The sequence below is a fragment of the Bos grunniens genome, chromosome 19, assembly GCF_055505025.1.
Source record: "Bos grunniens cultivar Pamir isolate PY7600 chromosome 19, Bosgru_T2T1.0, whole genome shotgun sequence".
NCBI lineage: Eukaryota > Metazoa > Chordata > Mammalia > Artiodactyla > Bovidae > Bos > Bos grunniens.
The window spans coordinates 54,425,196-54,452,124 of NC_141183.1; the positions used below are offsets into that span (position 1 = coordinate 54,425,196).

A 26,929-nucleotide genomic window follows, 5' to 3' on the forward strand; every position below is an offset into this window, starting at 1 on the left:
AGAAACTAAAATAAACAGAGGGGACCGCTTTGGAAGTGACAGGTGCAATAGATTAAAACCCTGTAGTTAGCACCGACTACATAGGAAGGGGCCTATAGACCATGAGAAGTACAAGCCAGACCAAGGAACTATCTGAAAATGAACTGACCCCACACTGTCCACAACAGCTTCAGAGAAAGTCTTAGATATATTTTTACTATTGCCATTTTTTTAATTAAAAAATTATTTTATTTATTTATTTTGGTTATTTTTAAGTCCCCATTACTCCTTTAATCTTCATTTTTATAACCTACTATTACTTTACACAAAAAAGACCCTATTTTTAAAGCAAGCTTCATGTACATATAGTTTATAATTTCTGTGACTTTGTGTTTTTTGTTTGTTTTATTGTTTTTTTTTTTTTTTAATACTGTATTTTTGAGAATCTAACCTCTGTCAAGATTTTTAATCTTTGCTTTTTGGTATTTGTTATCAACTTTGTACCTTTAAGAACCCAATCTTCAATACCCATTTTTGCTTGGGAGTGAGATCTCTGGCCTGATGGCTTTCTCTCCCTTTTGACTCTCCATTTTCTCCACCAGGTCGCCTCTATCTCCCCCTGCCCTTTTCTCCTCTACCCAACTCGGTGAATCTCCTTGTGTGTTCCAGGCTGTGGAGAACACTTAGGGAATTGATTACTGGCTGAATCTGTCTCTCTCCTTTTGATTCCCTCTTTTATCCTCCTGGCCACCTCTGTCTCCTTCCTCCCTCTTCTATTCTCTGTGTAACTCCATGAACATCTCTGAGGTATCCAGACTGTGGAGAGCACATAAGGAAGTAATTACTGGCTAGCTTGCTCTCTCCCCTTTTGATTCCCCCTCTTCTCCTCCTGGTCACCTCTATCTCCCTCCTCCCTCTTCTCTTCTCCATGTAACTCTGTGTACCTCTCCAGGTGTCCCTCACTGTGGAGAAACTTCATCATTAACCTAGATGTTTTTTTATCATCGGTGCTGTATAGATGGAGAAGTCTTGAGGCTACTGTAAGAATAAGACTGAAAACCAGAGACAGAAGGCTTAAGTTCAAATCCTGAGAACACCAGAGAACTCCTGAATCCAGGGACCATTAATTGATAGGAGCTCCTCAAACGCCTCCATACCTACACTGAAACCAAGCACCACCCAAAGGCCAACAAGCTACAGAGCAAGACATACCATGCAAATTCTCCAGCAACACAGGAACATAACCCTGAGCCTCAATATACAGGCTGACCAAAGTCACACCAAACCCACTGACATCTCAAAACTTATTACTGGACACTTCATTGCACTCCAGAAGGAAGAAATCCAGCTCCACCCACCAGAACACTGACACAAGCTTCCCTAACCAGAAAACCTTGACAAGCCACCCATCCAACCCCACCCACAGCGAGGAACCTCCACAATAAAGAGGAACCACCAACTGCCAGAATACAAAAGGCCACCCCAAACACAGCAATATAAACAAGATGAAAAGGCAGAGAAATACCCAGCAGGTAAAGGAACAGGATAAATGCCCACTAAACCAAACAAAAGAGGAAGAGATAGGGAATCTATCTGATAAAAAATTCAAAATAATGATACTGAAAATGATCGAAAGTCTTGAAAAAAAAAATTGGAGTTACGGATAAATAGCCTGGAGACAAGGATCGAGAAGATATAAGAAAGGTTTAACAAGGACCTAGAAGAAATAAAAGAGAGTCAATATATAGTGAATAATGCAATAAATGAGATAAAAAAAAAAAACACTGTAGAGGGAATTGACAGTAGAATAATGGAGGCAGAAGATAGGATAAGTGAGGTAGAAGATAGAATGGTAGAAATAAATGAAACAGAGAAGAAAAAAGAATTAAGAGCAATGAGGACAACCTCAGAGACCTCTGGGACAATGTTAAATGCTCCAACATTCTAATCATAGGAGTCCCAGAAGAAGAAGACAAAAAGAAAGACCCTGAGAAAATACTGGAGGGGATAATAGTTGAAAACTTCCCTAAAATGGGGAAGAAAATAGCCACCCAAGTCCAAGAAACCCAGCGAGTCCTAAACAGGATAAACCCAAGGTGAAACACCCCAAGACACATAGTAATCAAATTAACAAAGATCAAACACAAAGAACAAATACTAAAAGCAGCAAGGGAAAAACAACAAATAACACACAAGGGGGTTTCCGTAAGGATAACAGCTGATCTTTCAATAGGAACTCCTCAGGCCAGGAGGGAATGGCAGAACATACTTAAAGTGATGAAGGAAAATAACCTACAGCCCAGATTACTGTACCCAGCAAGGATCTCATTCAAATATGAAGGAGAAATCAAAAGCTTTACAGACAAGCAAAAGCTGAGAGAATTCAGCACCACCAAAATAGCTCTCCAACAAATGCTAAAGGGTCTTCTCTAGACAAGAAACACAGAAAGGGTGTATAAACTCGAACCCAAAACAACAAAGTTAATGGCAATGGGATCATACTTATCAGTAATTACCTTAAATGTAAATGGGTTGAATGCCCCAACCAAAAGACAAAGACTGGCTGAATGGATACAAAAACAAGACCCCTATATATGTTGTATACAAGAGACCCACCTCAAAACAAGGGACACATACAGACTGAAAGTGAAGGGCTGGAAAAACATATTCCATGCAAATAGAGACCAAAAGAAAGCAGAGGTAACAATACTCATATCAGATAAAATAGACTTTACAACAAAGGCTGTGAAAAGAGCCAAAGAGGGACACTACATAATGATCAAAGGATCAATCTAAGAAGAAGATATAACAATCATAAATATATATGCACCCAACATAGGAGCACCACAATATGTAAGACAAGTGCTAATAAGTATGAGAGGGGAAATTAACAATAACACAATAATAGTGGGAGACTTTAATACCCCACTCACACCTATGGATAGATCAACTAAACAAAAAATTAACAAGGAAACACAAACTTTAAATGATACAATAGGCCAGTTAGACCTAATTGATATCTATAGGACATTTCACCCCAAAACAATGAATTTCACCTTTTTCTCAAGCGCACATGGAACCTTCTCCAGGATAGATCACATCCTGGGCCATAAATCTAGTCTTGGTAAATTCAAAAAAATTGAAATCATTCCAAGCATCTTTTCTGATCACAATGCAGTAAGATTAGATCTCAATTACAGGACAAAAATATTAAAAATTCCAACATATGGAGTTTGAACAACACGGTGCTGAATAACCAACAAATCACAGAAGAAATCAAAAAAGAAATAAAAATATGCATAGAAACGAATGAAAACACAACAACCCAAAACCTATGGGACACTATAAAAGCAGTACTAAGGGAAAGGTTCATAGCAATACAGGCTTACCTCAAGAAACAAGAAAAAAGTCAAATAAATAACCTATCTCTACACCTAAAGCAACTAGAAAAGGAAGAAATGAAGAACCCCAGGGTTAGTAGAAGGAAAGAAATCTTAAAAATTAGGGCAGAAATAAATGCAAAAGAAACAAAAGAGACCATAGCAAAAACCAACAAAGCCAAAAGCTTGTTCTTTGAGAAGATCAATAAAATTGACAAAGCATTAGCCAGACTCATCAAGAAACAAAGAGAGAAGAATCAAATCAACAAATTTAGAAACGAAAATGGAGAGATCACAACAGACAACACAGAAATACAAAGGATCATAAGAGACTATTATCAGCAACTATATGCAAATAAAATGGACAACGTGGAAGAAATGGACAAATTCTTAGAAAAATACAACTTTCCAAAACTGAACCAGGAAGAAATAGAAAATCTTAACAGACCTATCACAAGCACAGAAATTGAAACTGTAATCAGAAATCTTCCAACAAACAAAAGCCCAGGACCAGACGGCTTCACAGCTGAATTCTACCAAAAATTTGGAGAAGAGCTAGCACCTATCCTACTCAAGCTCTTCCAGAAAATTCCAGAGGAAGGTAAACTTCCAAACTCATTCTAGGAGGCCACCATCACCCTAATACCAAAACTGGATGAAGATGCCACAAAAAAAGAAAACTACAGGCCAATATCACTGATAAACATAGATGCAAAAATCCTTAACAAAATTCTAGCAAACAATCCAACAACATATCAAAAAGATCATACATCATGACCAAGTGGGCTTTATCCCAGGGATGCAAGGATTCTTCAATATCTGCAAATCAATCAATGTAATATACCACATTAACAAATTGAAAAATAAAATAAAAGCCATATGGCTATCTCAATAGATGAAGAGAAAGCCTTTGACAAAATTCAACATCCATTTATGATAAAAAAAAAAAAACCCTCCAGAAAGCAGGAATAGAAGGAACATACCTCAACATAATAAAAGCTATATATGACAAACTATCAGCAAACATTATCCTCAATGGTGAAAAATTGAAAGCATTTCCCCTCAAGTCAGGAACAAGACAGGGGTGCCCACTCTCACCACTATTATTCAACATAAACATAGTTTTGGAAGTTTTGGCCACAGCAATCAGAGCAGAAAATGAAATAAAAGGAATCCAGATTGGAAATGAAGAAGTAAAACTCTCACTGTTTTCAGATAACATGATCCTCTACATAGAAAACCCTTAAGACTCCACCAGAAAATTACTAGAGCTAATCAATGAATACAGTGAAGTTGCAGGATATAAAATCAACACACAGAAATCCCTTGCATTCCTATACACTAACAATGAGAGAACAGAAAGAGAAATTAAGGAAACAATTCCATTCACCATTGCAATGAAAGAATAAAATACTTAGGAATATATCTACCTAAAGAAACAAAAGACCTATATACAGAAAACCATAAAACACTGGTGAAAAAAATCAAAGAGGACACAAACAGATGGAGAAATATACTGTGTTCATGGATTGGAAGATACAATATAGTGAAAATGAGTATACTACCCAAAGCAATCTATAGATTGAATGCAATTCCTATCAAGCTACCAACGATATTTTTCAGAGAACTGGAACAAATAATTTCACAATTTGTATGGAAATACAAAAAACCTTGAATAGCCAAAGCAATCTTGAGAAAGAAGAATGGAACTGGAGGAATCAACCTGTCTGACTTCAGTCTCTACTACAAAGCCATAGTCATCAAGACAGTATGGTACTGGCAGAAAGACAGAAATATAGATCAATGGAACAAAATAGAAAGCCAGAGATAAATCCACACACCTATGGACACCTTATCTTTGACAAAAGAGGCAAGACTATACAATGGAGAAAAGACAATCTCTTTAACAAGTGGTGCTAGGAAAACTGGTCAACCACTTGTAAAAGAATGAAAATAGAGCACTTTCTAACACCATACACAAAAATAAACTCAAAATGGATTAAAGACCTAAACATAACACCAGAAACTATAAAACTCCTAGAGGAAAACATAGGCAAAACACTCTCCAACATAAACCACAGCAGGATCCTCTATGACCCACCTCCCAGATTATTGGAAATAAAAGCAAAAATAAACAAATGGGACCTAATTAAAATTAAAAGCTTCTGCACAACAAAGGAAACTATAGGCAAGGTGAAAAGACAGCCTTCAGAATGGGAGAAAATAATAGCAAATGAAGCAATGGACAAAGAATCTCAAAAATATACAAGCAACTCCTGCAGCTCAATTCCAAAAAAATAAGCTACCCAATCAAAAAATGGGCCAAAGAACTAAACAGACATTTCTCCAAAGAAGACATACAGATGGCTAACAAACACATGAAAAGATGCTCAACATCACTCATTATCAGAGAAATGCAAATCAAAATCACAATGTGGTACTATTTCATGCCAGTCAGAATGGCTGTGATCCAAAAGTCTACAAGCAAGAAATGCTGGAGAGGGTTTGGAGAAAAGGGAACCCTCTTACACTGTTGGTGGGAATGCAAACTAGTACAGCCACTATGGAGAACAGTGTGGAGATTCCTTAAAAAACTGGAAATAGAACTGCCATATGACCCGGCAATCCCACAGCTGGGCATACACACTGAGGAAAAGAGAATTGAAAGAGACACATGTACCCCAATGTTCATTGCAGCACTGTTTATAATAGCCAGGACGTGGAAGCAACCTAGATGTCCATCAGCAGACAAATGGATAATAAAGCTGTGGTACATACACACAATGGAATATTACTCAGCCATTAAAAAGAATACATTTGAATCAGTTCTAATGAGATGGATGAAACTGGAGCCTATTATACAGAGTAAAGTAAGCCAGAAAGGAAACACCAATACAGTATACTAATGCATAAATATGGAATTTAGAAAGAAGGTAATGATAACCCTGTATGCGAGACAGCAAAAGAGACACAGATGTATTGAACAGTCTTTTGGACTCTGTGGGAGAGGGCTAGGGAGGGATGATATGGGAGAATGGCACCGAAACATGTAAAATATCATATGTGAAACAAATCACCAGTCCAGGTTTGATGCATGATACAGGATGCTCGGGGCTGGTGCACTGGGATGACCCAGAGGGATGGGATGGGGAGGGAAGTGGGAGGGGAGTTCAGGATGGGGAACACATGTACATTCATGGCGGATTCAAGTCAATGTATGGCAAAACCAATACAATATTGTAAAGTAAAATAAATAAATAAATTAATTAAAAAATAAAGTGAGGCACTATATACATTAAAAAAAATCAAAATAAGATTCTCTATGACACACCTCCTAGAGTAATGGAAATAAAAACAAAAGTAAACAAGTGGGACCTGATTAAACTTAAAAGCTTTTGCACAGCAAAGGAAACTATAAGTAAGGTGAAAAGCCAACCCTCAGATTGGGAGAAAATAACAGCAACTGAAACAACTGACAAAGGATTAATTTCCAAAATATGCAAGCAGCTCATACAGCTCAATACCAAAAAAGCAAACAACCCAATCAAAAAGAGGGTAACAGACCTAAACAGCCACTTCTCCAAAGAAGACATACAGAAGGCTAATAAACACTTGAAAAGATGCTCAACATTACTCATTATTAGAGAAATGCAAATCAAAATTAGAATGAAATATTACCTCACACCAGTCAGAATGGCCATCATCAAAAGTCTACAACAATAAATGCTGGAAAGGGTGTGGAGAAAAAGGATTGTTCTTGCACTGTTGATGGGAATGTAAATTGATGCAGTCACGATGGAAGATGGTATGGAGATTCCTTAAAAAGCTAGGTATAAAACCACCATGTGACCCAGCAATCCCACTCCTAGGCATATTCCCTGAGGAAATCAAAACTGAAAGAGACACATGTATCCCATTATTCATTACAGAGCTATTTACAATAGCTAAAACATGAAAGCAACCTAGATGTCCATTGACAGATGAATAGATAAAGAAGTGGTACATATACACAATGGAATATTACTCAGCCATAAAAAGGAATGCATTTAAGTCAGTTCTAATGAGGTGGATGAACCTAGAGCCTATTATCCAGAGTGAAGTAAGTCAGATAGAGAAAGATAAATATCATATTACAACCCATATATACAGAATCTAGAAAAATGGTAATGAAGAATTTATTTGCAGGTTATCAGTGGAGAAACAGACATAGAGTATAGACTTATGGTCATGGGAGAGGGGAGGAGATGGTGAGAGGGTGATATGTATGATGAGAGTAACATGGAAATTTACATTACCATATGTAAAATAGATAGCCAGTGGGAATTTGCTGTATGCTCTTTATCAACCTAGAGGGGTGGGATGGGGACAGAGATGGGTGGGAGCTTCAGAAGGGAGAGGATGTATGTATACCTATGACTGATTCATGTTGAGGTGTGACAGAAAACAACAAAATTCTGTAAAGCAATTATCATTCTTTTAAAAACAAACACTTTTATTTTTAAAAAGCCATTGTTTTCTCTGTCTATATATTTCTTTTCTCAAGACACAAAAGATGATAAAGTATCTACTAAGCCACATCTCAGCCTCCAAGTTGATTCCTCAGTGTGGGACTGTATGCAATTTGTCTGCTTTAGAGAAATGATTCCAGTGTATTATTGTTTTGAGTTACTTGGCCCATTGTGAAAATTCAATAAATGCTTTAAAAATTAATAAACCAAACCATCAATTAAGTAGAATCAGGAGAACAGACGGAGGAGTTCTCACACCCTATGACAACTTCCAAAACCAAAAGGAAGAAGAAAAACTTCCCTGCTTCCAATGAAAAGACTGGCAAGGACTCAGTCTGTGAAGAGCCATGGACGCTTTGTTACTGAAGTCTCCCACTCTCCTTTCCCCTCTTTATAAATGCATTCTTCTTCTCTTGCCCTGAAGGACTTGCACATGGTTCACCAAGGGTGCAGACCCTGAGTTGCAATTCTCTGCTGGTCCCAAATGAACCCATCTTTGCTGGAAAAGTATTTGGTTATTGTTTTAGATCAATTTGTTAACAAAATTGAGGGTTATCTTTTTTAAGAGTAAGAGAGCAGTAAAAGGTAGCTTGAGTCCACCTCTATGCTCAATGCTGAGGATACAAAAATAAGAATACATTCTCCTCTCAAGGAACTCAGCTGCTGATGGGGGAAATAAATGCATTTCAGAGAGGAGAGAGCTCTACTAGGGGAATGCTCAAAGGTTATAAGACTGAGCAAATGACTGTGACTAGAAGAGGAGGAAGTCTTTGGAGAGGAGATGATATTTAAACAGAAGTGAAGTTCAAGTCTGTTAGGCAGACAAAGGAGAGAAAGTGTGTATCTGGCAGGAAGAACAGAAACCAGAGATGAAATGGTACAGCATACCCTCCATGACCCTTGAAAGCCTCGATGAGGCTGAAGCACAGAGGAAGTGGTGGGACATTAGGTGGAGAGAAGACAGGAATCACTCTGAATTGTGCTAAGGGACCAGGCCCATACCTTTAGGTTTTACCTTGAGGGAGGTGAGAACCAGGGGAGGACATTATGCAGAAAAATGACCTACTTAGTAGGGCCTCAGTGGCAGCAGGGAGGAGAAGAGAGGGGAGAGTTGAGAGGATGGACAGAGCGGTATATAGTGCCTCTGTTTATTCTTACCACATCCTGTTTCATCAAAGACTTAATCAGGGTAGTTAAAGTCCCATAACTTTTCTTCTGTCTTTGATTCAGCCCATCCCAACTTCAAAGTTGTTAAAGATGTGAGGAGAGTGAAGAGGTAGAGGAGAAGGGGAACAGGAGTTGGGAGGTAAGAAAGAAGGAGGAAGATTAAAAATATTAAGAAAAATCAGGAGTGGAAGACTGTGAGCCCTCAGGGACCCACTAATGCAGTGATATCAGGACACGGGTTCAGTGAGCCTGTGGTGCCCTTGGCCTCTCCCCCATGAACCAGGATGCCTCCATGCTTCATTATGGTGTGTGTCCTCACACATCTCATTCAAGGGTGTGTGTCCTCACACATCTCATTCCCCCTTTGGGGGAAGTCTCTTCTGCATATCTTGCCTGTAATCATGGAGCAGAAACCTTCTCCAGAAGTTCCTTGGCTAATGCATTTTTTGTTGAAATTTTCAATCCTGGATCAGATACACACATCACGAAGTCTTGCTTCTAAATGTTTTAGGAAAGTGCACAATTTTGTTGGGGGACAAACAAAGGGGAAGTGGCTAAGAATGGCTTTAGGTAGACCCAAAAAACAAGACTATCATCTTATAAAGCACCTGCAGTATGGACTGAACATGAGGGACCAGAGGCAACAGTAGGTGGACAGAGATGCAGAGTCTGTCTTATACAGAAAAACTCTTAGCAGCAGAGGTCATGTACTCAAATGCAAGTAATGTAAATAAGAGAAGATGGTCAGGTAAGAATTTACTCCCTAAAGAAGTACTGGGACCCATCATTCTCCCAAAATTGAGTTAAACTTGAGTATTTAAGGTGAGAAGACAGGAAAGCAGGATTTTTGTTTTTATTTGCAGAAACAGTAGCTCCAGAAAAATGTACCTCCATGTTTTGGCATTTGGGCGACTTCCAGTAAACAGCTGATATCCACCTGAGCTCCTAAAATGAAGTCTGAAAGTTTTAACATAAAGAGAGGTACAAATTTGTGTTTTTCTGCCTTGCTCTTGAGTGTATGTAGCCATGGATCAACAGGGATTAAGGAAGGCCACTAACACAAAAGGAAAAAACCAAATAAATAGGAAAATGAATGAGAAGCAAAACCAAAATGACATAGGAAACAGAAAAAAAGTTTATATAGCTAACGTCTGTTGAGAGAAGCAAGAAGATATAATATCCATAAAATAAGGACATGAAAAAATAAGGTATGAAAAAATTATGGAACAAAAAAGAATTCTTGGGAATTAAAATATGTTTTCAGAAATGAAAACTTTAGTAGAGGGTTGGAAAGTAGCATTGAGGAATTTTCTTCTGAATGTAGAATGAAAATACAATTACTTAGGGTGTCCTCAAGATGGGGCCCAGAAAGGGTAGTTAGAGTCTGAGTGTCCTTTCGGAGCTACCCACTGCGGTGTTAACTCAAGGTGAGAAGACTATTCCTATAGGGGATGACTCAGTTTAGGTAGCATATCTCCAAATGGATGAGAAGGGTGTCTATGCAGAGGTGCAGCTTGATGTCAACTGTCAGAGCCCAAGCAGGGTGAGGAGGGTTTCCACATTGGAAGGTTCTGATGGGGGGTGTTGGGGCATGAGTAGGGTAAGGAAAGTGTCTGAGCAGGGAGTGACCTGCTGTATGATACCAAAGCCCAAGTGCAGTGAAGAAAGTATCAGGAGAGAGAGTGGAAATGTAGACAGAATTGCTACAGGAGATGGTTGCATAGAAAGGGTGAATTAAATAATTTTATGTGACTTGAAATATATATAATATATAATTTTATATATATATATACACACCAGACCACCTGATCTGCCTCTTGAGAAATTTGTATGCAGGTCAGGAAGCAACAGTTCGAACTGGACATGGAACAACAGACTGGTTCCAAATAGGAAAAGGAGTTCGTCAAGGTTGTATATTGACCTGTTTATTTAACTTCTATGCAGAGTTCATCATGAGAAACGCTGGACTGGAAGAAACACAAGCTGGAATCAAGATTGCCGGGAGAAATATCAATCACCTCAGATATGCAGATGACACCACCCTTATGGCAGAAAGTGAAGAGGAACTCAAAAGCCTCTTGATGAAAGTGAAAGTGGAGAGTGAAAAAGTTGGCTTAAAGCTCAACATTCAGAAAACAAAGATCATGGCATCTGGTCCCACCACTTCATGGGAAATAGATGGGGAAACAGTGGAAACAGTGTCAGACTTTATTTTTTGGGGCTCCAAAATCACTGCAGATGGTGACTGCAGCCATGAAATTAAAAGATGCTTACTCCTTGGAAGGAAAGTTATGACCAACCTAGATAGCATGTTCAAAAGCAGAGACATTACTTTGCCAACAAAGGTTCATCTAGTCAAGGCTATGGTTTTTCCAGTGGTCATGTATGGATGTGAGAGTTGGACTGTGAAGAAAGCTGAGCATGGAAGAATTGATGCTTTTGAAGTGTGGTGTTGGAGAAGGCTCTTGTGAGTTCCCTGGACTGCAAGGAGATCCAACCAGTCCATTCTAAAGGAGATCAGCCCTGGGATTTCTTTGGAAGGACTGATGCTGAAGCTGAAACTCCAGTACTTTGGCCACCTCATGCGAAAAGTTGACTCATTGGAAAAGACTCTGATGCTGGGAGGGATTGGGGGCAGAAGGAGAAGGGGACGACAGAGGATGAGATGGCTGGATGGCATCACTGACTTGATGGACGTGAGTCTGAGTGAACTCCGGGAGTTGGTGATGGACAGGGAGGCCTGGCGTGCTGCGATTCATGGGGTTGCGAAGAGTTGGACACAACTGAGCGACTGAACTGAACTGAACTGTATGGATGTGAGAGTTGGACTATAAAGAAAGATGAGCACAGACGAATCGATGCTTTTGAACTATGGTGTTGGAGAAGACTCTTGAGAGTCCCTTGGACTGCAAGGAGATCCAACCAGTCCATCCTAAAGGAGATCAGTCTTGAATGTTCATTGGAAGAACTAATGTTGAAGCTGAAGCTCCAATACTTTGGCCACCTGATGCAAAGAGCTCGCTCATTTGAAAAGACCCTGATGTTGGGAAAGATTGAAGGCAGGCGGAGAAGGGGATGACAGAAGATGAGATGATTAGATGGCATCACCAACTCGATGGCATCACCAACTCGATGGACATGAGTTTGGGTAAACTCCGGGAGTTGGTGATGGACAGGGAAGCCTGGTGCACTGTGTTTCATGGGGTTGCAAAGAGTCAGACACGACTGAGCGACTGAACTGAACTGAACTCATAAAGAATAATATAAATATATAATAATTTTATATATATAAAAAGAATAATGGGAGCCAGGTTCCTCACCAGAGAAAGGAATTATAAGTATAGAAAAAGAAAAATAGAAAGAATTCTATCATGTTCCAATGGGAATGGAAGTATCTATGTGAATATATGATTTTCATTAGTTACACGGATGATAGAGGTAGATAGATAGATGATAGATACACAAAAATTTAATGGGACTGTTATATATCAGCACACCCAGCACTCAGATTTGCCTTTCAGTACCATTCTCCTCAAAGGAAGCAGGACTGTTTACTAAAATAGGTGATTCCAGAGCTGGAGCAGAGAAAGCATAAGATAAGCATGGGGTATTTCACTGGTCCAGTAAGAAAAGAAGTGCTCTAACAATAAAAAGAACAGAAGCCAGCTTACAGACTCTGACTGGCGAATTCTGGGGTAAGTGGAACATCAAAATAAGTCATGATAATAATAAATTATAACTTAATAAAAAAAAGGAAAATTAATTTCACACAGGTATAAATAAATAAATGAATAAATTGGAAGTTTGGTAAGAAACTAGATATTCACATAATCTCAAAGTACTTTCCCACAAAATATTTACTAATTTCCGAGGGAAAATAAATAACTTAAGTGATAAGCCTAATGAACACCTCTTAGTAATCAAAGCGATGAGACATTAGCAACAGGACATAGCAAAATCTCTTATACCTCATAGGCTGCAATAGCAGCAGAGCATGACTTCTGTAATATTCCTGGTAAAGTCACAAAAATGCCACAGCTGACTGTACAGCAGGATTGGTGGAAATGTTTTTGCAGAAAATGCACACAAATGTTAAGGAGTGGTGGGCATCGAGATTGCAACTTACCCTCAATGTTTCAGGGAAAAAGTACGTTATGCTCTACTTGCAAATTTTCTGTAAGGTGAGATTTTTCAGAAAGTTAAAAATGCTTTTAAATATATTTTAAAGCTAGAAGAACTACATAGCAGAATATCATATCGTTTTGTCCTCTGGATAAAAAGCAATTAAAAAAAATAAGATTTCAATATGAATTAACACTAAAATAAAACTGACTACATGAAAACTAACACAAAAATTAGAGAAGGCAAATCACAAAGTGGAAGGAAGTATTGTAATAAATATAGCTGATAATAGATTAAGCACTAAATTACCTAAGAACTCATACACTAAATAGAAAAAGTCAGAGGAAAGGGAACAAAATGCATTCATGAGAAACCTGTATACAATAAAAAGTATGGAAGGAAATGCTAGAGAAATGCAAATTAGGACTACAGTGAAATTTCATTTTTTTACCCACTAAATTAGCAAAAACAAAGAAATCTGACAATAGCAAATGTTGGGAGGATATGAATCAATAGGAACGCTTCAACACTGCTGATGAAATGCAATGCATTAACAACTTTGGGAAAGAATTTGGCATGATTTTGTAAAGGTAAATCTTTGAAGATCTCATGGCTCAGCAATTTCACTTTAAAATATATGACGACTCATAGTTCCTCAACATGACAACTGGAGACAAGTAGAAGAAAATTCAAAAGAGCACTGTTTGCAACAGAAAAACTGAAACAATCCCACTAAGCTTATTCTCACAAAAGAATATTATACAGCAAAAATAACTACAGCCAAACAGAGTAACATGTGGCATTTAGAAACATAATGTGGAGTGAAGAAAAGCAAACCCCAGAATATTATATACAGTCTAATATTTGTATAAAGCTCAATAAAGCAAAATAAAACAATATGTCAATTATGTAAAGGTATAGTGAGATTATTTTTATAAACGGTGGAATGATAAACACAAAATTCAAGAAAGAGCTTTCATTTGGGAAGAAGTGATGTGGTAGAGAGCACCTATAGGGAAGTTACTGGTACCATGTGATTCTTTAACTGACTACTGTATACATGACTGTTTATGCAATATATTGATAATGTTGTATATTATAATGTATATACATTTGTTATTGTTGTTCAGTTACTAAGTCTTGTCTAACTCTTTGTGACCCCATGGACTGCAGCACTCCAGGCTCACCTGTCCTTCACTATCTCCCTGAGTTTGCTTAAATTCATAACCATTGAGTCAATGATACTATCTAACCATCTCATCTTCTGCTGCCCTCTTCTCCTTTACCGTCTGTCTTTCCGAGGATCAGGGTCTTTTCCAATGAGTTTTACACATGATCTTTTACTTGTAATAATTATTATACTACAGTGAAAATATCTGAATACTCATGATAATTTCTGATTTGAAAATAAAAAATACAGTTATATGAATCACTCAATGTTTTGTCACAATTTCTGATTCTGCTACTGGAAGGTTTGGGGTCACATATTAATTTTAGCAAGTTTGTTGAGGAAGAAGTTTTGAGTTCAAGAGAGGCCAGGTGTCTCATTCAAGGTCGTCCATTTGGTAAGTGTTGGTTAAAGTCTCCAATTTCAGGCTTAAGACTCGGGATCCTGTGCAGTTTCCAACAATCCAGACTCACACAAAAAGGGGTACTGGGGAAAAGAACTCAGGTACAGAAAACAGAGCTGCTCTTCTGGGGGAATGCTGTCATCCTAAGAGGAAACTGTCCACCAAGATGGCAGAAAAGAAGGTGTGACTTTCCACAATGCTTCCATGACAACACATCTTCTTGTCACAGGAATATTCAAATCAAAATAAAAAATAAGGATATTATCAATTTTGCTAAAAACTCTGAGTAAATTGCTTAGGTTCACTATGCATTCACTTCTATGATAATCCATACAACAAAAACACAAGTTATTAACAGGGGAGATACAGTAGGTCTCTATGCCCACTCTACAAAGAAAACAAAGTCAAAGAGAAGTAAGGAACCCATTGTCACTCACTTTTACAAGCCAGAGGATGCCTCCCTAATCTCTTCACTGCTGCCTGCATCTCCTGGTTCCTCAGGGTATAGATCATGGGGTTGAGCATGGGAGTCATGATGGTTTGGCTGATGGACACAGCTTTGTCCATGGGGAAGGAGGTGAAGGGCCGGGCATAGAGGTAAATGCATGGAACAAAGACCATAGACACCACGATGATGTGGGTGGTGCAGGTGGAAGCTGCCTTCCTCCTCGCCTTCCCAGAGTGGGACCTAAGCATCACCAGGATGGCTGAGTAGGAGACCAGGAGGAGGAGGAACCAGATGAGGACCAGCACCCCACTGTTGGAAATGATAAGGAACTCCAGGAGGGAGGTGTCAGTGCAGGCGAGCCTCAGCACTTGTGGAACATCACAGAAGTTATCTAGGACGTTGGAGCCACAAAAAGGCAGTGGGAGCATCAGAGCCAGTTGAGAAATCGAATGGATGAAGCCTCCCACCCAGCTAGCCACCACCAGCCCCACACAGAGCTGAGTGTTCATGATGCTGACATAGTGGAGGGGCCGGGATATAGCAACAAGGCGGTCATAGGCCATCACTGAGAGGAAGAAGACCATGGCACCTCCCAGAAAGTGGAAGAAGAAAATCTGGGCCATGCAGCCCTGGTAGGAGATGGTCTTCTTCTCAGCAAGGGAGTCCACCAGCATCTTTGGGGCAGTGACTGAGGAGAAACAGAGGTCTATGATGGCCAGGTTTTGCAGCAGAAAATACATGGGTGTGTGGAGCCTGGAATCAGAGGTCACTGTGACCATGATGAGGAGGTTTCCCATGACAGTGGTGATATAAACAAACAGGAACACCAGAAACAAGACGAGCTGGAGCTCCTGAGTCTGTGAGAGTCCCAGGAAGACAAATTCTGATACACACGTGTGGTTCCCTGATTCCATGGTGTCTACTCCATACACCTAAAGGAAACACCACAGAAGCCATGTATTAGTGCCCGGGGCTCAAACTGAGTGTCCAGGTTTAGATGATGGACATTCACGTGCAGATCATAATTCCAGGTGCTGACTAAATGTCCTTGGCCCTTGAATGTGTACCAGTTGGTACTGGAATATATATATTCTTGAGATATCTTAAAGCCATTCATGACATATACAACCTGCTTTAAAAAATTCTGTGTAATATAGTGATAGGAAGACACTTGGAGTGCAGCAGACATGTAGTCAAATTCCAGAGTTTCTTGTCCTTGAGATGGGACCCACATTTAGTTACTCAAGCCCTTCATCTCAGTTTCCACATCTTGCTAAAGCTGAAACTCTAGTACTTTGGCCACCTCATGAGAAGAGCTGACTCATTGGAAAAAACTCTGATGCTGGGAGGGATTGGGGGCAGGAAGAGAAGGGGACGACAGAGGATGAGATGGCTGGATGGCATCACTGACTCGATGGACGTGAGTCTGGGTGAACTCCGGGAGTTGGTGATGGACAGGGAGGCCTGGCGTGCTGCGATGCATGGGGTCTCAAAGAGTCAGACACGACTGAGCAACTGAACTGAACTGAACTGAAAGTAGAAATAAAAGTGTTGTCTCTATTCAATGTCCAGGGGATTAAATAAGATAGAACATAAGATTCCTAGAATAGCATCTGGAATAATAAATAGTAATCACTCTCCTCTGTGTAGTCTCCTACTAAAAACCTCCTGCCTTCTTACAGTCTCTAATACATTTTTGTACCAGTCATTTCTCATGCAACAGTTATTACATCTAAAAGTTCGTGAACTTTTTGTATTTCTAGGTTTTCCTCCTGATTCAACCATAATGTGCCACTACAGACATGTGCCTTGATTCACAATTAATCTGTGCACTGCAGTGCTCATGCTTGCTCATAGTCAATACTTAAAAACATGTGGCATGGACTGCTCGGTGGGTAAACAATTATAGGGAATGTCCCCCCATCACTGGTGTAGGTGGTCCCTTACTGGGTGACTTAACAGGATATATATGGTGTGTGTGCTAAGACATGAGAAGGCGGAGAGAGACTTTCTGGATTAAGAAATAGGTGATGGATTTTGTACGAAGGGGTATGGAAGGGCTCTTTTAAAAGCCCCAAGAATTTCTGTTACTGAATACAAAGACAGATAAGAAAGGAAGATGTCAAAATAAGAGAAATAGTATAGACAAAGGAATAAAGAATACTAGAGTGAGTTGCCATTCCCTTCTCCAGGGAGTCTTTTGAACCCAGGTCTTCTGCATTGCAGGCAGAGTCTTTAATGTCTGAGCCACCAGGGTGTTGTCAAAAGAATGAACAGGGGATATTAAGAGGAAGGAAGGGGAAGGGGAAAGTGGAGGGGGAGGGAAGAGGCTGGGAACAAAGGCGAAGAAGACACAGAAGGTGAGAGATAAGGATGACAGTAGAGAGTTAAGTGGCCTCCTCACTCCCCGGCCTTGTCTCACTCCCCACCCCTCACCCGCTTCCTGCAATGTATTGTTCATCAGAGATCATTTTAGTCCCATCATATTTTTTTCCATTGTCCCTCTTGACTAGATTGCAAGTTCAGTAACTTAGTAGCCCCAACACCTGTAACAGCAACTCTGATTCACCAGTTGCTCAAAAAAAGTTGCTGTCATAATGAATAAGTAGGTAATTACGCGATCCTTCCTATTCAATGTGACCACGTGGAGAATTTTGTGGTGTATTTTCCTATCCTTTGCTCTCAGTATCGTCCCTCTAAATCACAGGACCCAGTTTCCACTTTGTCATTAAAAGCCTGGTTTTGGACATGCTCGTTGGAAAATCAGTTTTCAACACCCCATTTCCCCTGCATTACTTTCTGAAGCGTTCCTCACACTTTAGCCTTACAATCATCAAGTCTAAATCTCTTGCTTTTTCTCCACACTCTCCAGCAAGTGTGTCTGGATTCTTCTTAACAGCTGCTCTATTTACAGGTGAGAAAACCCTGATCTCTCACCTTCCTTCAGCCCAGCATGGGAGAGAGCCCTCATGTCTTGCATCTTCTTCACGATCCCTTTCCTGCAAACTTAGTTTCCTAGCCACTGCCCAAACATTGCGTATACAACAACGGGTGTGACTCTAGGGGAAGGGGGAATATCCTTGAGGAGAAACTACTGGACTCGATGCAGGAGGCAGGGTTGTGTTGATTACCACTGGGGGCAAGGGAGCAATGGGACTTTTTAAAAAGTTTTAAAATCTCTCAAAAACACATTTATTAAAAGTTATTCCTCGGGGTCAAAAAGACTAAGAACAATACAATTTTATAGATTTGTAGCATGTAGTATCTCAGGCCAAGATCTAAAAGTATAAGTCTCTTCAAAAGAAACAGTTTCTCTGGGAGTTTTAGAAGAACCCATTTCTTCGGTTCTTTCCCTTGAGACCATCACCTGGAGAGCTAGTTAAAAGACAAATCACAGTGCCCAAGCTCCAGACTTCCTCATTCTGTTGACCAATGATAAGGCCAAGAATTTGCATCCGTAACAAATTCTCAGATGATGCTGATTTCTCTGTTCCAGGGACCACACTTTGGGAACCATGGACTTGCTTGTCAGTATAAGGACTGTTCTCTCTCTTGTGCAATCTGAGACAACTGGTCTGATGTCTTTCCTTCTTCTTCTCTTTCTTCTCCTGCTTCTTCCCTTTTTCTTTTTCTTCTACTTTTATGCCTAACTGAGTTTTACTTAGAGAAAGTCATACATGGGCAGATATATGGTATCAGTTCAACAGAACCCTGCTACTGCTATGCTAAGTCGCTTCAGTCATGTCCGACTCTGTGCGACCCCATAGACAGCAGCCTACCAGGCTCCCCTGTCCTTGGGATTCTCCAGGCAAGAACACTGGAGTGGGTTGCCATTTCCTTCTCCAATGCATGAAAGTGAAAAGTGAAAGTGAAGTCACTCAGTCATGTCCAACTCTAGCAACCCCATGGACTGCAGCCCACCAGGCTCCTCTGTCCATGGGATTTTCCAGGCAAAAGTAGTGGAGTGGGGTGCCATTGCCTTCTCCTTATTTTGGCAGCTGAAGCCCCATTGTTGATTTACCATCTGTACCCAAGTCGACTGGGTGCATGTGTGCTTAGTCAGTCATGTATGACTGTGACCCTTTGGACTGTAGCCCTCCAGGCTCCTCTGTCCATGAGATTATCCAGGCAAGAATACTGGAGTGGGTTGCCATGCCTTCCTCTAAGGAATCTTCCTGACCCAGGAATCGAACCCACATCTTCTGTGTCTTCTGCATTGCGGATGGGTTCTTTACCCACTGAGCCATCAAGGAAGCCCCAAGTTCACTACATCATCTATTTAAATGCCAGCATTCTTTACCTGTGAACTCTTACTACCTCTAATGCAAGGATTGGTACAGGAAACTTATACAATGCTCATTATGAGGGATTGATCAAAACTAGAATTAATTGGCATTTTAAACTTGATGTGCTATAAAAACAGACTGATTTTTTAGACAGAGATCTCTGAACTGCATATAACTTTCCAGGTTGGTCTGAATGTTTTACTACAAATGCTCATTCTTGGCAAAATAGAGTTCAGTGGCAGGTAAGAGTAGGATGTGAAGCTCTTCCAGAAACAGACCCAGCACAGCCACATATATAAATAATTTTTTCAAAAAAGTTCTTATTTAGAGCTCTAGTCCATTTTAAGATTGATTCACAATGAAAAAAGGGTAAAATAAGAAAATAAAATTAAGTCCCACAAAAGTAGCCTTGATTGATTCTGGGGAAGGGACAGGGCTTGTCCATCTCACTGACTATCATGTAGATGATTTTGAAACAGATTCTGATTTACTTTTCAATAAGAGAAACCTGATATGTCCCACTTGATATATTCTCTTGTCAGGGCACACGTGATTCTGTAAAATGTTCACCAAACCTCATCATCTGTTCACTGCATCCTCTCGCCATCATGAGTTCCAAAGCCAAGAATGGCCAGAATGGAGTAAATACCCAGTCATGTACACTGAGATAAGAAAATGATTATCCTACGTATCACATATCTAAAAAAAAAAACATATATATATATATATATATGTATGTATTTGCCTGACTTAACTTCAAATTGCTAAATGGATGCAGGATACATTTAGAAGGAACTTCTTTTTTTTTTTTTGCATCCTCATTGAGAGAGGCCTGAGTCATTGATGATTAATGATTCCCCTCTTGATGGTTGGTTTTATGTGTCAATCGACTAGTCTGTAGTTCTCAGTTATTCAAATTTGAATCTAGGTGCTGCTGTGAAGGTATTTTATAGATGTGATTGATTCTCCAATCAGCTAATTTTATTTTTTTACAATCAATTCATTAAAATTTTTTTTTTTACTTTTGGCCATACCAGATGGCCTGTGAGATCTTAATTCCCAGACCAGCAATTGAACCCTGCCCCCTACATTTGAATAGTGGAGTGTTAACCACTGAACTGCCAGGGAAGTCCCATCCATTCATTTTAAGTAAAGATTATCCTAGCCAATGTGGATGTACCAGATTCAATAAATTATGACCAGTGCAAGTTTGATGCATCAAGTTTGATGCAAGGGCACCCAAAGCCAATGCTCTAGGACAACCCAGAGGGGTAGGGTGGGGATGGAGGTGGGAGGGAGTTCAGAGTCGGGGGTACACATGTATACCTGTGGCCAATTCATGTTGATATATGGCAAAAACCATAACAATACTGTAAATATCTTCCAATTAAAATGAATTACTCTTTTATTTTTTTTTAATTACTTTTTTAAAAAAGGTTTTAACAGCAGAACTGAGGTTTCCTTGAAGGGGATGCAATTCTGGACTGCAGCTTCATGCCCAAAAATTCCAGCCTGCCCTTCCTGTTGGCCTGCCGTACAGATTTCATACTTGCCAAGCCAGCCTCACAATCAGGTAAGGAATTCCTTGCAATAAATCTCTCTCTCTCCCTCTTCATATATAATACATATAAAATTTTCCACCCCGAAATGTCTTTGGAATATTTTGAGCTGAAAATTGTCAAGGCTCAAAGGACTCAGGAAGAAACTTTGACTTTCCCCTTTAGCTGTCTAAAGTATTGAAATAGAGAACCTGTTCCCAGAATGGGTTTTCACCAGATTCACCTACAAAGAATATGGACTAGGTATGTATTTGTGTCTGTGTGTATAGTGAGAGGGGACCAGGCCTAAAGATCAGGGTCCACTCTGTGTTCCATTGTCTCTACGTGTCCCAGCAAGTATTTACTTATGGAACATTTTCTTTTCCACTTCCATGTGAATTGTCTTCCTCCCTTTCGGAGTCCCACAGAACTTCCTCCAACACCGTCTTTTGTATTTAGCGGAAGATTGTATTCAAGGTGAAAGTTTCAGCCATTTTGGTGGGTTACTCAGTTTTCTTGGTTCTCTACCATGTATACATGTTCTCAAATTGTGCTTTATTTTTTCTCTTAATTTGTCTTATGTCAATTTCATTCATAGACCAGCCAGGAGAACCTAGAATGGTAGAGGAATATTTCTTCCTTCACAACACTTCCATATCATACTGGTCCTATTTCTCTGGCAGAATCTTGACTGATACACCACTTTTAATGGATCATATATGAAGCAGACAGCATATTAAAAAGCAGAGACACTACTTTGCCAACAAAGGCCTGTATAGTCAAAAGCTATGGTTTTTCCAGTAGTCATGAATGGATGTGAGAGTTGGACCATAATAAAGAAAGCTGAGTGTTGAAGAATTGATGCTTTTGAACTGTGGTGCTAGAGAAGACTCTAGAGAGTCCCTTGGACTGCAAGAAGATCAAACCAGCCAATCCTAGAGGAAATCAGTCCTGAATAATGATTGGAAGGACTGATGCTGAAGCTGAAGCTCCAATACTTTGGCTACCTCATGCAAAGAGCTGACTCATTAGGAAAGACCCTGATGTTGGGAAAGATTGAGGACAGGAAGAGATGGGGATGACAGAGAATGAGATGGTTGGATGGCATCACTGACTCAATGGACATGAGTTTGAGCAAGCTCTGGGAGTTGGTGATGGACAGGGAAGCCTGATGTGCCACAGTCCATGGGGTCGCAAAGAGTTGGACATGACTGAGTGACTGAACTCACTGATATGAAGTAAACTTCATAGGTAAGGTTAATTGAGGTTTTTCTCTCCTTACACTTAAATCATCCCCATGCTTGATATAAATACAAGTGGAATGGCAAGATCAAGGGATAATGAGGCTGAGAAGCAGTGATTTATTCTCTGGACCAAAATTAATGTACCACCACTGGAATGACTTACAGCCTTCCCTCAACAACTTTTAAGAGAGGTGCTTTCACTAATCACTATACAAAATAACTAAAGAACATTGAAGGTCCATTGTGCATTTAGGTAATAAATAAATGTGCAGTTGAGCCAAATTCATATCACAAACACAACATAGCTTCCATGAGAGATGTCTTAAAGGTGTAAATTCTCATGGATAGAGCTGTATTCATTGAGGCTTCTGATTAGGATGATCGGGTCAGTTGTTTTGTCAGAAGATCCTTGAATGTCAGTTTGGGAAGATGGCCTGGACTACTCATCTGGGTAAATAAATTTTATTTAAATAAAATTCTTCTGATTGTTCTGTAAGGATTTAGGTATTGGATCTCTGCAAAGGGTGGCCAAGAGCAGTAGGAGTGCTGTTTTCCCTCCAACCTGGATATCCACTCTCTAGTTCCCTTCAGTCTTTACCTGGGCCCACTTAACAGATCCGTGTTATTTGTCAGTTCCTCTAGGCATTTAATTTTATGACCCTGTCCACAAGAAACTTTGCTCATTGTCAAGATTTCTAACTCAGGCCAATCACCTCTCTGCCATCCTGCTACCAGGGGCTTCCATCTATGTGGCAGACACTGTTGATTGCCATTTTCTGGCTGAAACAGCCAGTCATGCACTTTCCATTTCTTTTGTAGAGCAGGGTGACCGTATGACCCAGTTTCTGCCCAACAAGTCATAAGTGAATTCTGCTGGAATAGTTCTAGAAAAAAATGTATGACTCCTAAAGGAGGAAAGGGCAACCCACTCTAGTATTCTTGCCTGGGAAATCCCATGGACAGAGGAGCCTAGTGGGCTACAGCCCATAGGGTTGCAAAGATTTGGGCACAACTAAGCACGCACGCGCACACACACACACACACACAAATATGATTACTGAAGCTTTACCAGCCATATTGCCATTATGAAGGGAAAGACAGCAAATTATAGAATAGCCAACTCAGGGCCCTAAAATGTTGAAGCTGCTGAATTAACCACCTCTGGAATTGCCAATCCTCTAATTTATATATATGTAATTTTATTTATTCATTTATTTTTGGTTGTGCTGGGTCTTTGTTGCTACTCAGGCTTTTCTCTAGTTGCAGTTTGCAGGGGCTTCTCTCTAGGTGTGGTGTGCCGGCTTCTCGTTGCGGTGGCTTCACTCGTTGCAGAGCAGGGGCTCTAGGGTGCTCTGACTTTAGTACTTGAAGCAGATGGGCTCAGTAGTTGTGGTTCCAGGGCTCTAGTGCACAGGTTCAATAGTTGAGGCGAATGGGCTTAGTTGCTCCAAGGCATGTAGGATCTTCCTGAACCAGGGATTGAACCCATGTCTCTTGCATTGGCAAGTGGATTCTTTACTACTGAATCACCAGGGAAGCCCTCTAATCTTTTTAAATGAGATAATTTCCTCATTCTTTAAGCACTAATTTGGTTATGCTGCTGTTTGCCACCAAAAACATCTTTGTGGCTATATATTTCAAGTAGGACTATCATGGTTTTCCAAAGAGATCACATTCTCCAATCAGCTATATGTCATAGGCTAAGCATCACATTTCAAGAGGGATGTTGTCATAGGAGAGTAAATACAGAGGAGATGGCCAAGATGGTGGAATTAGGAAACTTGTCACAATGGGAACAAATGAAGGAAAGTAGATGCTTCATCTAGAGAAGAAACAAGTTAGAGGGTGAGAAAAGTATCACCAGGTATTTAAAGGACTTGTGTGTGAAAGGGGAAAACACTGTTTTGAGGGACACTCAGATCAAACATGACACAGTCCATTTTCTCTGCCCTCGTCTCCAAACACCTACTGAGAATGGGGAGAAATGCATGAAAAGGTACAGGGACATAAAAGTGAAGAAAGGATCAACTCAGAGCTGCCATAATGGCTTGAAGAGCTTGCAACTTTTATTAAATATTTCCCGGATGAGGTGGTTATTGGGAGGGAATGGGGGGAAAAGTTTTCATATTATCTTCCTAACTTTGGGTCAAGTTCTACATTGCCTGGGAGTTTTAAAAAGGAAACAAGAAGATGGAGCAAATAAATGTTATACAGAGAGAAATCAAATATAGATCTGAACTATACAGGGAAGGAATGGGGTACAAGAAACAGTAGAAATACCTCTCTGGATAAGCTACTGTTCAAGGTGCTGAGCAAATTTTAAGGTGAGTAAGGCATGGCCCACTTTCAAGGAGCGCTCGATCTGGGGCAGGAAGTCAAAGAGAAAGGAAAAAACCCATGAGGTGGCAACCTTGGATTGAACCCATACCTCATATCTGGACCACTGATAGCCATGGCTCTGTCTCTCTGGCCTTGGATCCCCAACTATACTACACCATCCTCCTCTCAGCCATATCATCTATATGATGCAAAGAACAGGTTGGGAAGGCAGAGTAGTTTTTTGATTACCCAAGGTGTATACCACAGAAAAGAAACAAACCTAAAGGGAATATACCCTTATGGGAAATATTTAGATGATATTACAAGTGATATCACTTCCAAAAACCACAGAGGGGATGAGGGAGCAGAACAAAGGTGAGTGTTCCAGATTTAAGATGAAATAGTTGAATATTCATCACAGATATTCATCCATAGATATTGTTGTTGGTGTTCTTTAGTCACTAATTTGTGTCCAGCTCTTTGCGGTGACCCCATGGACTGCAATCCACCAGGTGCCTCTGTCCATTAGATTTCCCAGGCAAGAATACTTAAGTGGGTTGCCATTTCCTTCTCCAGGGAATCTTCCAACCCAGGAATCAAACCTGCATCTCCTGTTTGGCAGGTGGATTCTTCACCACTGCACCATCAGGGAAGCCCCCATCCATAGATGAGAAACTCTAAGCTTTCCCTTGTGATTGGAAGAAGCCCTGGGTTTCAAAACCCACCCATATCTCCTGTCTTGAAACTTGGGGATCAGAGGAACCATCTCCTGGTCATCTCTTCTCTTGTTGTTCATCACTGAGCAAGTGACTTCTGAGTTTTCTCATTTCTAAACTGTTTAATACAAGAATAACATATCCACTGTCAGTTTTCTGAGAGTGAGACAAAAGTGTGAAAGTGCCTAACACAATACCAGACAGAACAACAGTTCCATAGAAATATTAATCTTCATAGATATATTAATCTCAACTGTCGCATTCCATGAAGACTTACCTTCACTTCTCATATGGGAAAACAAAGTTCAGAGAGAAGATCTGTCATTTAAAGTCAACCTATTTTAAGTTCACTCCCTGCTGGAAATCACTAGGCGCTTGCCTAATCTCTTCATGGCTGCCTGCATCTCCTGGTTCCTCAGGGTGTAGATGATGGGATTGACCATGGGAGTCAAGACAGTGTAGCTGATGGACACAGCCTTGTCCATGGGGAAAGAGGTGAAGGGTCGGGCATAAATATAGATACAGGGAATGAAGATCATAGACACAACGATGATGTGGGTGGTGCAGGTGGAAGCTGCCTTCCTCCTCGCCTGCCATGAGTGGGACCTCAGCATCACCAGGATGACAGTATAAGAGATCAGAAGGAGGAGGAACCAAATGAGGACCAGCATCCCACTGTTGGAGATCATAAGGAACTCCAGGAGGGAGGTGTCTGTGCAGGCAAGCCTCAGCATTTGTGGAACATCACAGTAGAAGTTATCTAAGATGTTGGGGCCACAAAAGGGCAATGGGAGCATCAGAACCAGCTGGACAATGGAGTGGACAAAGCCTCCTACCCAGGCAGCCACCACCAGCCCCACACACACTCGAGTGTTCATGATGGTGACGTAGTGGAGGGGCCGGGAGATGGCTATGTAGCGGTCATAGGCCATTACTGAGAGGAAGAAGACAGTCCCACCTCCCAAGAGGTGGAAGAAGAAGATCTGGGCCATGCAGCCCTGGTAGGAGATGGTCTTCTTCTCAGCAAGGAAGTCCACCAGCATCTTTGGAGCAGTGACTGAGGAGAAACAGAGGTCTATGATGGCCAGGTTTCTCAGCAGGAAATACATGGGTGTGTGGAGCCTGGAATCAGAGATCACTGTGACCATGATGAGGAGGTTTCCTATGACAGTGGTTGTGTAGACAAACAGAAACACCAGAAACAGTGAAAACTGGAGCTCCTGATTCTGGGAGAACCCTAGGAAGACAAATTCTGATACCCACATGAGGTTCCCTGAATCCATGATATCTTCTCCATATTCCTAAAGGAAACAAGGCAGAGACATAGACGCATGAAGTTGTTGTTTGCCCCTTTAGGGCTCAAGGGCTCAATTCAGTCATCCAAGGAAATATGATGGACATCTTCATGTACAGATCACAATATCAAGTGCTAATTCAATGACTTGTCTCTTGAAAGTTTACTAGTTTGTGCTTGAACACACACACATGAGATACCTTAAAACCATCCAGAAACACACGCCACTTGCCTTTCTAAGATTCAGTGTAATATAGGGGCGGGAAGCCCTCAGAATTCTTCAGAACCAGAGCCAAAACTTCAGAGCATCCACTTCCTTGAGAGAGATTTGGCTTTGAGCTACTTTCTTAATCTGCA

The 26,929-nt window shown here is 40.4% G+C and overlaps 2 protein-coding genes across 2 annotated transcripts; both read right to left on the bottom strand.

Moving 5' to 3' along the window:
* Positions 1-15,156: 15,156 nt before the first annotated feature.
* LOC147352721 (olfactory receptor 4D2-like) lies at positions 15,157-16,089 on the bottom strand. Its single transcript, XM_086361002.1, has one exon. The coding sequence runs from the start codon at positions 16,087-16,089 to the stop codon at positions 15,157-15,159; it is 933 nt and encodes a 310-aa protein (XP_086217128.1).
* Positions 16,090-25,625: 9,536 nt separating this feature from the next.
* LOC147352722 (olfactory receptor 4D1-like) lies at positions 25,626-26,561 on the bottom strand. Its single transcript, XM_086361003.1, has one exon. The coding sequence runs from the start codon at positions 26,559-26,561 to the stop codon at positions 25,626-25,628; it is 936 nt and encodes a 311-aa protein (XP_086217129.1).
* Positions 26,562-26,929: the final 368 nt, after the last annotated feature.

Bases quoted from the DNA above. Each gene is read 5' to 3' on its own strand.
- LOC147352721 (XM_086361002.1), bottom strand. From the start codon at position 16,089: ATGGAATCAGGGAACCACACGTGTGTATCAGAATTTGTCTTCCTGGGA.
- LOC147352722 (XM_086361003.1), bottom strand. From the start codon at position 26,561: ATGGATTCAGGGAACCTCATGTGGGTATCAGAATTTGTCTTCCTAGGG.